A 16,614-nucleotide genomic window follows, 5' to 3' on the forward strand; every position below is an offset into this window, starting at 1 on the left:
AAATTACACTTCACTTCTAAATGACTTACCAACATGAAATAATAATATTTCCTGAAAAATAATAACATTATTCCTTACTGCAATTTCAAAAAATCTGGTCAAAGTTTTCTTTTTAGAATATTTTTACATTGCTTTCCTTCTCAGCAGATTCGGTTTTTATACGTCCACATGTAATGTAATGAATACAAACTTTACAGCCAGCACTACCTGTCTCTGATTTTGAAAGTTTTAAAATTTGAGTAAAATTGTTTTTGAGAGACATGGTTTTAAGTTTTATTATGGAGTGGGGTAAATTTGTTATATAACTGTAATCATTACTGGAGTTAATTTACATGCTGTCTCATATCATTACCAAATATCAATAATTCTCTAGAAATATATTATATCCATTGCTTACTGTTTAAAATAGATGTATTTTATAGGCTTGGATATTTGGTTACCAAAAGCTATTATCACTGTCAAGATAATGTGTAAAATCACTTATGCAACATAATTTTCAATAATAATTACTTAGAAGATTGAGAAATGCAAGTATATAATTACCAAAGAAAGGAGAGTAGCAAAACAAATGACTCCTCCTACTATTAAGTAATGTGGACTGATCTTTGCCAGCTCATGAGTTGTGCAGTGTTCTCAAGCCTCTCATGTTGAAGCATGTTTTAGCCAAATAGGTCAAAACATGATTATGTTCATTTCCCTCATTCAAATAACTGTGAGAAAAATAAGATTTTATTGGGCTATTCATAAAAATGTATTGCAGAAACATTATTTCATGTAAATTTATGGTAAACTTTGAAAAAATCCACTTTTGCCCGGGTTTTGGGGATATTTTGTGAAAAAACTACAAAAACCCAGGTGCGTTGGGGGAAAAAAAAAAAAAAAGCCAACCCTGAAAAGTATTCCATATAGTAGAGACAGATGGGATATCTATTGGCATGGCAGCATCACACTCACAAAGAAGTTTAGTTACATGACTGCTCACCATTTGACAGCAAGGTTCTGTACTTCACCATTCTTATCCTCCAGCAGTCTCAGCAACATCCTCACAACCTTCCTCTCTGAGTCATCATCTAGCTTGATGGAGTCCTTCTGTAGCTCTGTCATCAAGTCATTTGTAGCCATAAATCTGTAGTCCTTATCTGTGCTGGTCATCTGTTAAAGAAGATACTTACTAAGACTCTGTAACCAACAGCATTCCAACTTAACAATATATAAATATACCCCCCCCTCCTTTTTTTTTATGCAAGAAAGAAGGAACCAAAGGCCAGGAGCCCACAAGACTGTTCCTTCCAAGAAAAAATAAAAACAAATAACAGAGAGCCAAATTCAAGATCTGTTCATTTCGAGATGCCTAGACACACTGCGTTTGAAAGACTGAAGATCATAGGCAGTAGGAAATAAAGATGGAGGAAGTCAGTTCCAGAGCTGACCTGTTGCAGACATTAAGAACTGGGAGTAATGGTTAACTCTTGCATTAGAGAACTGGAGAGAAAAGGGATGAGAGTTTGTTGCTAGATGAGTGTTACGCACCTGCTGTAGCAGTGGAGGGATGCAAGAAGACAGTTCAGAGAAGCAGTGACCGTTGAAGTAGCAACAGGCAACAGTGTGGTGAAGAGAGAGGCTGAAGGAAGCCAGAAAGAGGAGGGGAGTTAATGATAAAAGCTTTTAACTCCACCTTGTTGAGAAGAGCAGTATGTGGGGGGCCTCCCAACATGAGAGTTGTACTCTACATGGGGGCGAATAAAATCTGTGAATAAAGTCAACAGCCGCGGAGGGGTAAAGAAGGCACCGAGTCAGCTAGTACAGTATCTACCTACTATCCAATCCATTACTGCTTCACAAGGAACACAGGAGCCTAGAGCTGGTATACTCAGTCTAATGATGTGAATAATAAATTCTAACCATCCCTTATAGGCCATGTTCATTTAAAATACCTTAACCCACTAGCCCAACAGGTGTCCATATGGATGATTACCACCAAATGTAGTAAATGGCTTCCAGGGTACTAAAAACCATTTGCCTTGTTACTCAATGCAGTCACTTGAAGGCGGACCTGCACCACGTGATTAGACAGTGAATGCTCCCACCTACCACTCACAGTGGTAAGGTCTTTCAGTTTCACGGTCTGAATTCATGTTTGTACTGTTCCAAACATTCAATCTCAATGAGTGCTGGAAATAAAGTAACTGTCTTTAACTTCAGTAGGCAGAGGTTGTTCTTTTCTTGCAGTCCACCATCCTCCTATTGAGGAAAGGGAGAAGGCTGAGGAACATTTGTACAATTGGGCAGTGGTGCCACCCAGGGAAAGCATCCCTTTCCAGCGACTGAAAATACAGTGATATCTTTATCATGACCACAGACTAAACTGTGGTCGTGGGAAATAAGCATTTGCTAAAGCATGTCTACCTACGTGTCAAGTGGGGTTGGTGGAGGATTAGTGCCCCTCCCTGTAAAACAAGTAACTCTAAGCCCTTGGCCACTCCGTTTGGGATACATAGGATCTGGCAATGAATGAATGAATGAATGTCTCCCTCTTCTGTCTTTCCTTCCTTCATTCTTTCCTCTTCCTTCTGCCTGTAGGTGACTCTTCACTGAGTGACAGGCCAAATGGTTTCCCGTACACCAGGAAACCATTTACTATGCTGGGTGGTAACCATATAACCAAAATTTGGCACCTGGTGGTTTAGTGGGTAATTATTGCACTCCAATCGGATTCAGCCAGTGAAGGTTTATATCCAAGGGGTGGTTGGGGTTGATTGCTCATGTAATGTCACTCAGGGATGAGTGAGGCTGGTCACCCTCATCTTAAATGTCAGGACCAACTGCGTAGCCCCGGGCTCCTAAGCTCCTCATGGGGCAATGTAGGATTGGATGATGGGTGGATGGATGTCTAATGAAGACTGCTTAACTTTGCAAGATAACCTACATATGGCAAAAAATAAACAAATAAATAAATAAATAAATAGATACTGTACTGCAAAGGTCATATTCCATATATATACTGTATATACAGTATATCAAAACTTCTCATAACATTTAAACCAACAGCATGTCCTAAATTCTTAAGATTCCATGATTGAATGGATACAAAAGTAAAACAGGTATGACATGAGGATAGTAATGTAGCAATTCAAGCTGTTTTCTTAACAAACCAATGTTCATAAGGAAAACAGTTTTAGCAACAGATGCATCACAGGTAATTATCTATCTACCTATCTATCTACTGCCAGACGCATCAATCCCGTTCGGGGTGGCCACAAACAAATCGTCTCCACGTCACCCTGTCCCCCACCATTTCACTGCCCCGCTTCCAACGCACACCCCCCTCTCTCATATACCTCTCCACTCCATCCCTCCATCTCATCCTCGGCCGCCCCCTCCCTTTAGCATCTGATAAAAAAAAAAAAAAAAAAAAAAAGAGAGAGAGAGAGAGAGAGAGAGAGAGAGAGAGAGAGAGAGAGAGAGAGAGAGAGAGAATAGACAAAATACTACTGTATACAGTACCTACTTTGACGGTACAGAAAGCCGCTTGAATGCACACAACAGCATGTGTACTGCTGATTCTGCTTGCTGGACAAAATGACAGTGCACCAAACTCAAATGTACACAATTTAAAAACCATAAATTGTAGCAGGAACATAACTGGAGGAGCATTCATGCTTATATCCAGAACATTCAACGGGGGAGGGTGAACTTCAATTAGCAGAATGTCCATGTGCCGTACAGCAATTAAATTCAGGAGAGCGATTAATAAACTGGAAAGACAATTATTTACACTGTACTTTCACGTATACTGTATTAGGATTAAGTTTTAAATTTAATCATGAATAATATTTTGTTTGAAAATAGGAAAGATGTGGTGGATGGGGGCACCCATTATCCACCCACTTAGAGTAGTGGTACTCTGTTTTTAGGGTTGCTCTACACTGAGTGGCATGCCAAATGATTTCCTGTAAACCAGGAAATCAATTACAACACTGGGTGGTACCCTTATAACCAACCAATATGTGTTCCCTACATGACAACAAGTGGGTTGGCGGAGGGTTAGTGCCCCTCCGCGGAAAGTAACTAATTTAAAATAAAAACAAGAAGCCTCGGACCAGGACTGACCAACAGATGACGACTAAGGACCGAACAAAGGACATGGTACAGATTGCAACATGGAATGTAAGGGGTGCAAGTGATAAGGTGAAAGAGAGAGAGATTGTCCAGGTACTTGACAGTACAAAAGTGGATGTATGTGGATTAACTGAAACTATATGGAGAGGTGAGAGTGTGAGAGAATGGGAGTATGGATGGGGTTTACGTGTGGGAGTGGGTAAGAATGAGAGGGCAAAAGAAGGAGTGTGCATTGTTGTGAGCAACAGATGGAAGGAGAATATAAGAGAAAAATGGATCAGTTGGCTCAAGGATTGTGTGGGTAAGACTGAAAGTTGGACTACAAATGTGGGCAATTGTATGTGTGCGCGCACCAGTGCAAGATCATGCAAGCAGAGTGAGAGAAGAGTTCTGGACAAATGTGGAACCATGCATGGAAAAGTTTCAAACAAATGAGAAAGTGTTTTTGATTGGAGATATGAATGGGAAAGCAGGGAATGTGAAGGTGGATGGAGCAGTTGGTGAATGGGGTGTGCCTGCAAAGGTAGTAATAGTACTGTAGTAGTTGTTCCCTAGGCAGTTTGGCTGAACAGCCCCGAGTCCCCTGGGAAGGTCATGGCCGAGACCGGATTTTCTCACAGAGCTCTCAAAGAGCATATGTTGTGTTGTTGGCGTAGGTAATTGTGTGCAATGCAGTCTTCCATAATGTGCTTAATAGTATGGGGTGCTGTGTTACATCCTGGACAGGCATCAGCGACGGTCATCCAGCGTCTTCTGGTAGCCCCTCACGGGGCCCCGAGAGCCTGCAAAGGTGGATGAGAATGGCAGTGCTCTAGTCCACATATATGCCGGGAGGGGGTTGGTGACAGCCAATACCCTCTTCAGACACAAAATGATCCACAGGTATACGTGGCAAATGATGAGAAGGGTGGGTGGTGAACTGAATGAACGGAAGGCAGTGACTGATTATGTGTGTGTGGATGAAAGGATGCGAAGGTGTGTAATGGATGCAAGAGCATACAGTGGTTGGGGGAGTGGACTTTCTGACCACCACTTGGTGGTGGTCAGAATCAAGATCCAAATGATATGGAGGAATAGAAGGGAAGGACAGGAGGGAGTAGTTCACACAAGGAGGGTGGAAAAGTTACAAAAAGATTGGAAAAATCGCAGAATATAAGAGAGAAGTGGAGGAGCGACTGGGTAAATAGAGATTGGAGCAGATGGGGGATGTGGAAGGTATGTGAAAGATATTCACCGAAGAAGTCTGTGCAGCATGTGAGGTGTGAAGTGAAGACAAAAGGGGGTGCAAGGAACAGCATGATGGAATGAAGAGATGAGACAGGCTATGACTCAAAAGAGGAAAGCATTTAGTGAGTGGATGAGATACAGAGGTGTAGAAGAAGTTGAGAGATGGAAGAGAGAGTTTTATGAAGCGAGGAAGAGAGAGGTGAAAATATCAGTAAGAGAGAGTAAGAAGTGAGTGGATGAGGAATCTGGAAGGAATCTGAGTGTTAAAAAAAAAAAAAAAGTTCTGGAAGGAGGTAAAAAGAGTTACACGTGTCAAAGAGGTTAGTCAGGGAGTGAAAGATAAAAATTATTGATTACTAGTGGTGAAGGGGGTGGCGGTGGCTGAATCAGCAGAGAGGCAGCCTGCAGTCCTAACGGACCCGGGATCGAATCCCGGCTGGGGCAGGGTACAGTTTAAGGATTTGAATTTCCTAAATGCAGACTTTCCTGATCTACCAGATGACCCGCCGACATGTCGTAAAAATCTCTATCTATTGCCAGACGCCTCAATCCCGTTCGGGGTGCCCACAAACAAATCGCCTCCACGTCGCACTGTCCCCCACCATTTCACTGCCCTACTCCCAACTCACACACCCCTCTCTCATATACCTCTCCACCCCATCCCTCCATCTCATCCCCGGCCTCCTCCTCCCTCTCCCCCCCTTCCCCTCACTCACATACACTCTCTTCGTCAGTCTTTCATCCTCCATCCTCTCCACATGGCCAAACAACCTCAGTGTATTCCTCCTAACGCTTCCTATCACATCCACATCCACACCACAATGCTCCTTTATATCCTCATTTGTCAGCCTGTCGTAAAAATACCCCCGCTAATACCAGTACAGTACACCAATCCTGTATGAGACAGCCCTAGCATGTATTCAATATGGACGGTGGGCGTTAGCGCTGAAGTGGTGACATGTGGAGGTGTAGGAGGACTACTGGGCCTTGGGATAGGCCACTGCCCCTGAGAAATAGGCCCTGAAGCCATTGGCCAGAGTCGAACACGTAAAAAAAAAAAAAAAAAAAAGAAAGAGAGAGAGAGAGAGAGAGAGAGAGAGAGAAAAATTTAAGGAACTGCTGAACATAAAGAATGAAAGTAATGCAAGTATAAGTGGCTGGGGAATGGCTGGGAGAATGAGGGATGTGAGAAGACAGGAAGAAATCGCTAGGATGAAGTTGTGGAAGCAGATAAAATGGGGAAAACCCCAGGAATTGATGGAGTGTGTGGTAAAATGCTGAAGCATAGGGGAGAGATAGGGCAGTACTATAAAAACCCAGAGTTTAGGCGGTCCAACGGCGACGTTCAGTCGTCAGACGTACCTGAGTGTCAGTTATCCTTACTATAAAAAATCTGGGCCGCCAGTCTTGGCAAAACCCAGTTCTGGCATTTGAATGCCACAACAGTCACTAGATTGGGCGAGAATGTGCTGCATAAGCACTAAAAGCGCGCAAATTTTGAATGTTTCTTCTGTTTAATAAACCAGACACTTCGCTAGCCCATTCTACACTGTTATTTTTATGTAGGAAATAAGTATATCTGCGCTAGAATTGGTATCAAAAGATGGTAGAACGCAAAAAGAGGATGCATTTACAAGCAAGATACAGAGTAATGTATAGCCTAGACTGAATTATGATTTATCCTCCTTTTACAGTTATTTGCATAAAAATAAATATTGAGATTATCCAGACTTGATTTCATACAAGCAAAGTGAATGTATTATTGCATTCTTCATAGATTTCCATGTTGTTCCTGGCCAGCTCACCAGTCATGAATTATACAGCAGTTTATCCAAGTTATGTGCACTTTTACTCAAGCAGCAGTACATCATGTGTTCATAAATTTATATTGCAAAATGTAACTACAGAGTTACTGGAGATTTATTTTTAGCATGGAGACTAATTTACTTCTTTATAAAGCTGGCTGAATGGTGACATTCATTGCAGCACCAACACAAGAGGGATGCAGTAACACTCCATTCTTTTTCGGATGCTTCTTTCCACACCTGTCATCCAGCCATGACCAGCAGACCATATTGGAAAATATAGGTTATAAGGTGTGTGTACTGTAACAGTTGTTCTCTCAATTTCTATATATCTAGCTATAATTTTTTCCCTACATTACTGTCACCTTCCCTGTTTGAGGTATTACTAATAAATTTCCAGTTTAGCTCAGTAATTATACAACTCTGAGATTCACATTCTTTATCATTATCTTTCCCTTCAAGCAGTATGCAATGATTTCCTAAGTTACGTGGTATATACAGTAGCTAATTATTTCTGTCCCAGTCTGCTAGACAAGCTTTCCTTTTTGTTTCCCAGAAATCATTCCACTTCTATAGTACTTTTATCCAGTTCTGTTTTCGCAGCCTTCTCCTACTCTGGTCATATGCTTGATGTTTGTCTCCTTCACTAAATATTTATCTCATTACTTCCTGTTTGTTAGTGTTTAACTGCACCTTTCATGCTTTTGTATAACCCTTTCACCCTAACTAATATTCCATGACTTTTCTACACCTATCTACTCTTCCATTACAATATCTGTCATTTCTATCCAGTAACTGTAACTAGTTTCTATATTATATATGGATGGAACATGCCATTTCCTCAGGCCTGTAGCTATTTGTAAGAACAGCTCTTGGGATAGAAAGTTTTTATTTTTTTTTTTCCCCATGAAAAAATCTGCATTTACTAACAAGTTTTGCTTTAAAGCCAACACACCTATGCTCAAATCTGAGTGCTTGATTGAAACAGGCAATATTTCAGCCAGCATCCTAACCAACCAATTCACTCATACCAGTATCTGGTAACCTTACCCAACAGTCTTAACTACATCAGCTTATCAATTTATTTTGGTGCAAAAACCAATCACATTTTTCAAGAAAGAACTTAAGTGATTGCACATACTTGTCGGTACTGATGAAAAATTTGTGTCTGTTTTATTACCAATTTCTGAAACTTAACTGTAAGAGAGACCACTAAAACAAGTGAAAAATACAAACCAAACTAACCATTTACCAACGCTGACCAAACTCTGATATGTGTAATTTCTGCCATGTAATATAATATTGTATATGCACTTCTTACACGTCATTTATTCATGACTTTTCATAGGCAAGAAAGTGTCACACAATTATGTTCTTGGACTAGAGGCAGAGGCTTACTGGCTTGGCCTCAAATGTGCTAACTAATGCACTGAGCTAGCTAACACACAAACTTTCAAACAGTTGCCATTTCAAAAATCAATTCAGAAAGTACACAGGTAATATGAAATAAATTACAAAGCATAATTTAATATCCTAACTCAATATTACGCGGCAAACCGCCACCATAGTTTTTGTTTACTCGTACTCATTACGGAAGCGTTTAGTCTTATAAAATCTTATGAGCAGTCTTGTATTTCTCATATATTTTAGCCTGCTAGGGAAAATTTGATTCCTGAATTATTCAGTTTTTATAAATGGAAAAACCGGTTATCATATTTATGAATATTTAAATTTGTTATACGTAAGGGGGGTCTCTTGTGGCGTTTATCCTCCTCTGACATTCCAATACTATTTTACGCCATAAACAGGTGATGAACGCCTAGCGTGAACAGCAAGTTTATTTATGATACGAAAAACAGGAATGTGAGACGCTCACGTTCGTCAATACTGGCATTTAGTTTTTATAGTTCGGCCCATAGTAGTATAATGGATGTGGAAAATGTGCAGATTAGCCTAGGAGGAAGGTAGAATCCTGGAGTACTGGACATCAGGTATAATCATTCCCTTGTACAAAGAAAAAGGAGAAAAAGAAGTGTGGTAATCATAAACGCATTTGTCTTCTTAGTGTAACAGGAAAAGTATATGGTAGGATACTCCCTGTACTGTTGTCTGCAGATGATACTGTGCTGTTGAGTGAAGATGAAGGGGTGCTGCAAGGCTTGGTGGATGAGTTTGGGAGTGTGTGTAAGAAACGGAATCTAAAGGTGAATGTAGGGAAGAGTAAAGTGATCGTCTTTGAGAGAGGTGAAGTCAGTGAATGTACAGCGAGGTTGGATGGTGAGGGATTGGAAAATGTGAGTACGTTGTACTTGGGTAGTGTGATGAGTAAGGATGGAGGTTTGGAGGGTGAAGTGCTTGAAAGTATACAGCAGGGAAGAAAGATTGCTGGTTCTTTGAAAGCAGTGATAAGAAACAGGGAAGTGAGAATGGAAGTGAAAAAGTTATTACATGACAGAATTGTGATACCAACTCTTAACGTATTGAAGTGAAGCTTGGACGTTGTTGGAAGGACACAAGTCAAGAGTGAGAGCAGTGGAAATGAGTTATTTAAGAGGAACCTGTGGAGTCACATGGAGAGACAGGCTAACGAATGAGGATATAAAGGAGCGTTGTGGTGTGGATGTGGATGTGATAGGAAGCGTTATGAGGAACACACTGAGGTGGTTTGGCCATGTTGAGAGGATGGAGGGTGAAAGCCTGACAAAGAGAGTGTATGTGAGTGAGGTGGAGAGGTGAAGAGGGAGAGGGAGGCCGAGGATGAAATGGAGGGATGGGGTGGAGATATATATGAGAGAGGGGGGGGGTGAGTTGGGAGCAGGGCAGTGAAATAGCAGGGGACAGGGCGACGTGGAGGCGATTTGTTTGTGGCCACCCCAAACGGGATTGAGGCGTCTGGCAATAGATAGATAGATAGAATAGGATACTTACTGACAAAGTTAGGGAAATAACAGAGGAATTTATTGGAGAAGAACAGGGAGGTTTTAGGAAGGGAAGAGGTTCTGTAGATCAGATATTCATTCTTAGATCTTTGGTGGAAAAGTATCTAGAGAAGGGAATGAAGTTGTATGAAGCCTTCATGGATGTGGAGAAAGCACATGACAGGGTAGATAGACAAGGATTATGGAAAGTATTAAGAATATATGGAGTAACTGGGAAGTTGTTGAATGCCATGAGGAGTATGTATGAGGGTGCTAAGGCTGCAGTGCGTGTGGATAGTGAACTGAGTGAATTTTTCTATCTGAAGGTTGGATTGAAACAGGGATGTCATGTCTCCATGGTTGTTCAATCTGCATATGGATGGGGTTATAAAAGTGATACAAGGTAGGGTAGTGGATGTAGGAGCAGCCCTAATGAGAGAGGGCAGTGTTTGGAAACTCCTTGCACTACTGTTTGCAGACGATACTGTGTTGTTAAATGAAGACGAAGAGGAGCTGCAAGGCTTGATGGATGAGTTTGGGAGAGTGTGTACGAAACCAAATCTAACGGCAAATGTAGGGAGGAGTAAAGTTATGGTCTTCGAGAGAAATGAGGTCAGTGAATGTACAGTGAGGTTGGATGAGAAGGAATTGGAAAGTGTGGGTGCGTTTAAGTATTTGGGTAGTGTGATGAGTAAGAATGGAAGTTTAGAGGGTGAAGTGCTTGAAAAGGTATAACAAGGAAGAAAGGTTGCTGGTTCCTTGAAAGCAGTGATACGAACCAGAAGTCAACATGGAAGTGAAAAAGTTACTGCATGACAGTACTGTATTGTGATAACAATTCTAATGTATACAAGTGAAGCTTGGACCTTGCTGGAGGGACAGAAGTCAAGAGCGTGAGCAGTGGAAATGAATTATTTGAGAGGAGCATGTGAAGTCACATGGAGAGACAGACTGACAAATGAGGAAGTAAAGGAGCATTGCAGTGTGGATGTGATAGGAAGCGTCAGTAGAAACACACTGAGGTGGTTTGGTCATGTGGAGAGGATGGAGTGTGAGAGACATGGGGAGAGTGTATGTGAGTGAGGTGGACAGGGGGGAAGCCAAGGATGAGATGACGGGATGGAGAGGTGCCGGTATATGATAGAAGGGGGTATGAGCTGGGAGCTGGGTAGTGAAATGGCGGAGGACAGGGCGACATGGAGGTGATTTGTTTGTGGCCACCTCTTACGGGATTAAGGCATCTAGCAATGGACAGATAGATAGAAAAATGAAGTCTTCTCAAGTGTTTCCTATCAAAAGAATTTGTTTACTCTGCAATTTGCAGCAGTACTATATGGTACTGTATATTGAAACAACATTTTCCCTAATCTAATGTTATTATTACGAGTCAAGTGTGAAAAATTTTACTGTGTTAACAATTACATGAACAGCTATAGCTCTGAAACAATGTTGTCCCTAAAATTTTTGTAAAAGGTGTAGTTACATAAAAATAAAAAAAAATAAAATAAAAAAAAGTACATTTTCACACATTCAAAATGAATTCAAGTATACTAAGGTAAATAGTTCAGAACATTACCAAAAAAGAAAAAAAAAGAAGAAAAAAAAAAAAAAGTATTGATTACTTCAGCAAGGTGGAGCTCAGTGGTCTGCAGGAGCACATCCCCACCAATCCCCCTGGCTATGGGCCTGGCATTAAAACCTAACTGGATAGTTTTGCCCCTCTGACCCCCTGAATAATCATAACCAACTTGACAATGTGCAAATTCAATGTGATCTATGTAAAAACTGCACCAAAACAGTACCATGCATTATGAGTGCTTGGTAATCATGGTACACTGGTAGTAATCACATGACCACATGATGGCAGAGGTAAGATTATCATTAAGTAAATCTTTACATACATCAGCCAAGAAACATCCATAAATATATGATACAGGATAGTAATGCAATGTTCGGAGTAAATTAAAATGCCTCATATTCTGTATAATGTAAGTCAGGCAAATTATGTTACAACCTATTCACAAACATTTAAAAATATTCATTAAAAAGGCCCACTTTATACACTCATCTATTAAAAATATCAAGCAATCCTGTCAACACCTCATTCCAATACAAAATCTGGAAATACTGCATTGCTGTCCTCATATTTTGTCACATAACAGTCATCTTACCAAGCATACTACTGTAACTGTATACTATAGTTTGGCTACGGTAGTTAACCACAACACCTAAATGATAATTTTGCAATACAACAGGAATGCCATACAAACACGCAACTGTAGTCATTATAAACTACTTTCCCGGAAAATTCTATTGATTTCCATATTAAAACATACGCCAACAAATTAACTTCAGGATATTAGGCTGAACTAAAATACAAAAAATGAATGACAATGAGACTTAAACAGTGTCGCCTAGACCGTTTACAACAGGCATATTGTTCTTTCCAACCTTTTTCCCCCTTCGGAGTGTAATATATTGAAATTGCTAAAAATAAATCAAACGAAGGTAAATAAAGGGCTATATAATAATCTGACAACAGGACAGTGACATGGTAACTTCTGTCGTATTCAGCTAATAATCTTAATCATTAATACCCTCCTTGTAACCCATGATATCTTCCCTGTAATTACCTTCTCAAGAAGATTGGCGATGTGATAGGAAACACTCGCCATGTTTGCGGTTTATAGCAAAATAATATATAAAGACTCCCTAGTCGGACCAGCCTCCTCCTCGATGCCGATCACATGCATTTCTTAATAAATAAAACATACAACTATTTCCTTGAATGGCAGTATAATGATACTGCTCTAAGTATTCAAAACAAATATCACATGACAATTATAAATATTGCAATGATTACTTAAATCGTAATTGCACATTATTTTATTTTTGCAGTCAAATTTCTTAATGCACGAATGTGGCGGGATATTTGAAAGTCGAGGATGCATTACTTTGTGCGAAATTTGTGAAAGGGATACTTGTCACGATTTATTTATGCAATAAACCCCAACATACCAAAGATTAAACTACCTTTATTCTTTTTTCTTTTACCACTGGCTTTCCACCAACGTTATGATCCATACTTGTTGCACATTGCTCGTACTGCTTTTTATTATGAATGTTCACCAGAGTTGGACACATACAACTAATTTAGACAGCTTAAGTTAACACTACAGTACTGTACATGGGACTGCACTCTTTCAGTAAGGCTGGTTTTCCCTACATGCAATGAAACTGGTAGGAAAAAATTCTAATGCAGGGATCAGTGGAAGTTATTTCTAACCTTCTTGGTTGGAGATTTCTACCTAGGACTTAATTAAAGCTGCCTAATAATAGCAAGAATTAAAGCCAAACCTACATACTTTGATGAAATGAATTAAAAGTTTGAAGTGAGTCTGTCTTTATCTACGAGTATCTACTGCCAGATGCCATAATTCCATAGGGGTCCATAAGAGGTGTCCGTTTGTCTTTGAGTGAGTTGTTTTACAAGGGAAGGTACTAACCCTCCACCAACCTACTTGCTGACAAGCATGGAACACATATGGGTTGGCTATGTGGTTACTACCCAGCACTGTAAATGGTTTCCTGGTTTACAGGAAACCATTAAGCATGTCACTCAATGTGAGGCCACCTGAAAAGGAAAGAATTATAATAAAGTGACAGGAAAGATGGGGGAAATAGGAAGAGAGGAGGGAGGACACAGAAAAAAATTGATACAGTGAAGGAAGAAGTAGGCAGCACAAGATCATGTCAGTGGATGATGGTTGTCACCACCTACCACCAGAACAGAAAGTGTTGACACAGTTTTCTGCAGTAACTTATTTCAAGTATCCACAACTTGCAACTTCTTTCTCTAAGTAGCTTGGCCCTGTGTTCTCCAAGCTTTGTTTTACTCTATATACATTATTGACAAAAGTGCTGATCCCTGAAATTTGGTCTGTAGCCATGAAGCATGGTAGCTCTAGTCCAGTGACATTCCCATGAAGGTTGTCTGTTTCTTTACTTTCTCACAATAAGGCAAGTTAGTAATAGTGGCACTGGTAGGCCACATAACTGAGAATGGATCAATTTTGTGACCTACCACTGCCTTGAAAACCTGTCAACTACACATCTTTCAATCAATCTATACAGTATAATGTCCAGAAACAAGTTGCATATTCAGTGTGAGATCTCATGATGATGTTGAACAAGGAGTTAAACGTATCTCCCATCCATATATGAACAGCTCCTAATAAGGAGTCTCATCATCATGTTTACTTTCTTAACTTTATCAGCACCATGTTTCACTCAAAGAATAATATCCTAATTAAAATGATTCAGGTCCAGTCCTTATTCAGTACTGTGCTGATGTTTTAGGCCGTAATAAGTCACATGCATACATTTACATTTGTCAACAGCTTTAATGCTTGGTTACCATCTGCATTCTCACTTGGCACGGTTCTTTGCTGTGAACTTTAGTTGAGGTGTCCTCTGTCTACCTACCCTGCATAGGATGTCAACTGTGGGACATCTCAAACCCAGCCACTGGCTTGGTGGCTCATTTGGCACTGGCTCTATCTCCTAAAACCCCCCACACGATCAGTAATATTGACATCCCGAGGGCCACAAATAGTTTAATACTATTGATAAATATTCATTTGTATAACTGACATCAAGCTGCAAACATCAAAGCATGGACATGGACTGTGATGGGAAAATAATTATAAATATTATTGCAGCTACCACATGATCAATAATACAGTACTGACATCGTCAATATATTGGCAGAAAATCAAACTCATTTTGATGTCATCAGTATATTGAACAATCCTTCAGGATAACTCATAAATGATCAATAACACTGATCAGTACCAAATATTGATCAATAATATTCATTGTGTGTGGAGGCCTAACACTGACAAGCATCTTTGCAGTTGCTGTTTGCATTATTTCCTTTTGATGTAAAGCTCTACAGCAACATCAATGTATACCTGTTCAGATTCTTCAATATCCTGGGCCTCAGTCTACTCTTCTCAGGGTGGTAATATGGCAGCTGTAAAGGTTGCTGACAAAGGAGGGCTGCATAACAGCTTTCTAAGATATCGCTCAAAGGGGCTAATTAAACAGGAAAAGCCTGTGGTGAGGATGTTGTGGCTTAAACTTAGAGAATTCAGCAAGAAGTTTCCTTCTGTTGGGAGAAATAAGGGTATCTCCGGAGTTGGCAATTATTGCTGAAATGAGGTGGGAGAATAAGTTCTAGCTCATGTGGGTTATGTTGGCAAGTTAACAGGTTGTCCTTGGCTGCTATATCCATTTCATGTCTCTTTATTACTGTAGACTACCATTTAACCCTCCAGTCTTGTGATATTTATTTTAGTCGTGTTACTTTCAAACCTTTTTATTTAGCTTAGAAGAGGCTCTTTAACTGGTGGGGTAGGACGCAGCCCTCATAGAACCCTCCAGTACTGGACAAGATATCTATACTAAACTGAATGAAATAACTTGGTAGCAGCATGAATTATAGAAAAATCACAACTTCAGAGTAATGGGGTTGCACACACACTGCTCATTTATCAACATTCTGCCATATTCCATATCTTTCAATAATCATTTTTTTTTTTTTTTTTTTCTATGTAACTCATGCACATCCATAACAGTTCCAATTTCCAATGCTCACTTTACACACATATACCCTATCAGTCTTACACCCATATATTAAACCAAGCACTAACACATCTTCATGCAATACTTTTGCAGCCTCCATACTCAGCCTTCTTGTTTTATAAAAGAGACCTTAATAACATTAGCTACCTCACTATCCCGAGCTACTCTGCCCCTCATTTTCTGGTACTGCAATGAGGTGTTTAAACTCAACAAACAAGTTAAGTCTTTCAGTAAACTGTCTTTCAATCTCTGCATGCCCTCTCAAATAAACCACACACACGAAATCAGCACTGTTTCACAGTATACCTCTAATATTGCAAACACTGCCCAAGAGGGACTTACTTTCTACACCCTTGCCAAAAAGCACATGACCACACCCTCTAATTTGACAGCACCACCACCAGTCCTATATATTATCATTTTTGTTTTATCCATATTTACTCTCAAACCCTTGTACCCCAATCCATCTCTCCACTTCCTCAATCATCCCTCCGCCTACCTCTCATTCTCTGAAACCATCATCATCATCAGCATACAACTACTATGGGAGTCCAGTTCTGAAGTCAAGCGAGAGTGTTTCTTCTTCATCATCATCATTATCCTCACCTTTCCTCTAAGCTGATGATGGGGTGGGATAGTGACCAGAACAAATAAATGTACAGAAATGGGAGAATGATCAAGTACAGCACATATCCAGTGAAATGGGCCTCACCTACACCTTGTTCAGGCCCACATAATCCTGGTTCTACCTCACATGCCAAACCATGTAGATTCATTTCTTTCAGGGAAAAAATGAGAGAAACACAGAGTCCCATTCTCACATGAGAATATGGGATGCTTGCACCACAAGCACCAGGCAGTGAGGTTATCACATTCCTACGGCAAGCCTAGAAGCTGTG

At 40.2% G+C, this 16,614-nt stretch overlaps 1 protein-coding gene across 1 annotated transcript in view; it reads right to left on the minus strand.

Moving 5' to 3' along the window:
• Cand1 (Cullin-associated and neddylation-dissociated 1) overlaps positions 1 to 12,812 on the minus strand; it is a 125,469-nt gene extending 112,657 nt beyond the window's left edge. Inside the window, exons 1-2 of the mRNA XM_080274709.1 lie at positions 12,703 to 12,812; positions 983 to 1,152 (exon numbers count right to left, since the gene is read on the minus strand). Of these exons, the coding sequence (XP_080130835.1) occupies positions 983 to 1,152; positions 12,703 to 12,744 (212 nt within the window). The 5' untranslated portion in view covers positions 12,745 to 12,812. The remainder of the gene's footprint in view (positions 1 to 982; positions 1,153 to 12,702) is intronic.
• Positions 12,813 to 16,614: the final 3,802 nt, after the last annotated feature.

Source organism: Coenobita brevimanus, chromosome 59, assembly GCF_032717465.1.
Source record: "Coenobita brevimanus isolate Jiangsu-jjx chromosome 59, ASM3271746v2, whole genome shotgun sequence".
NCBI classification, from domain to species: domain Eukaryota; kingdom Metazoa; phylum Arthropoda; class Malacostraca; order Decapoda; family Coenobitidae; genus Coenobita; species Coenobita brevimanus.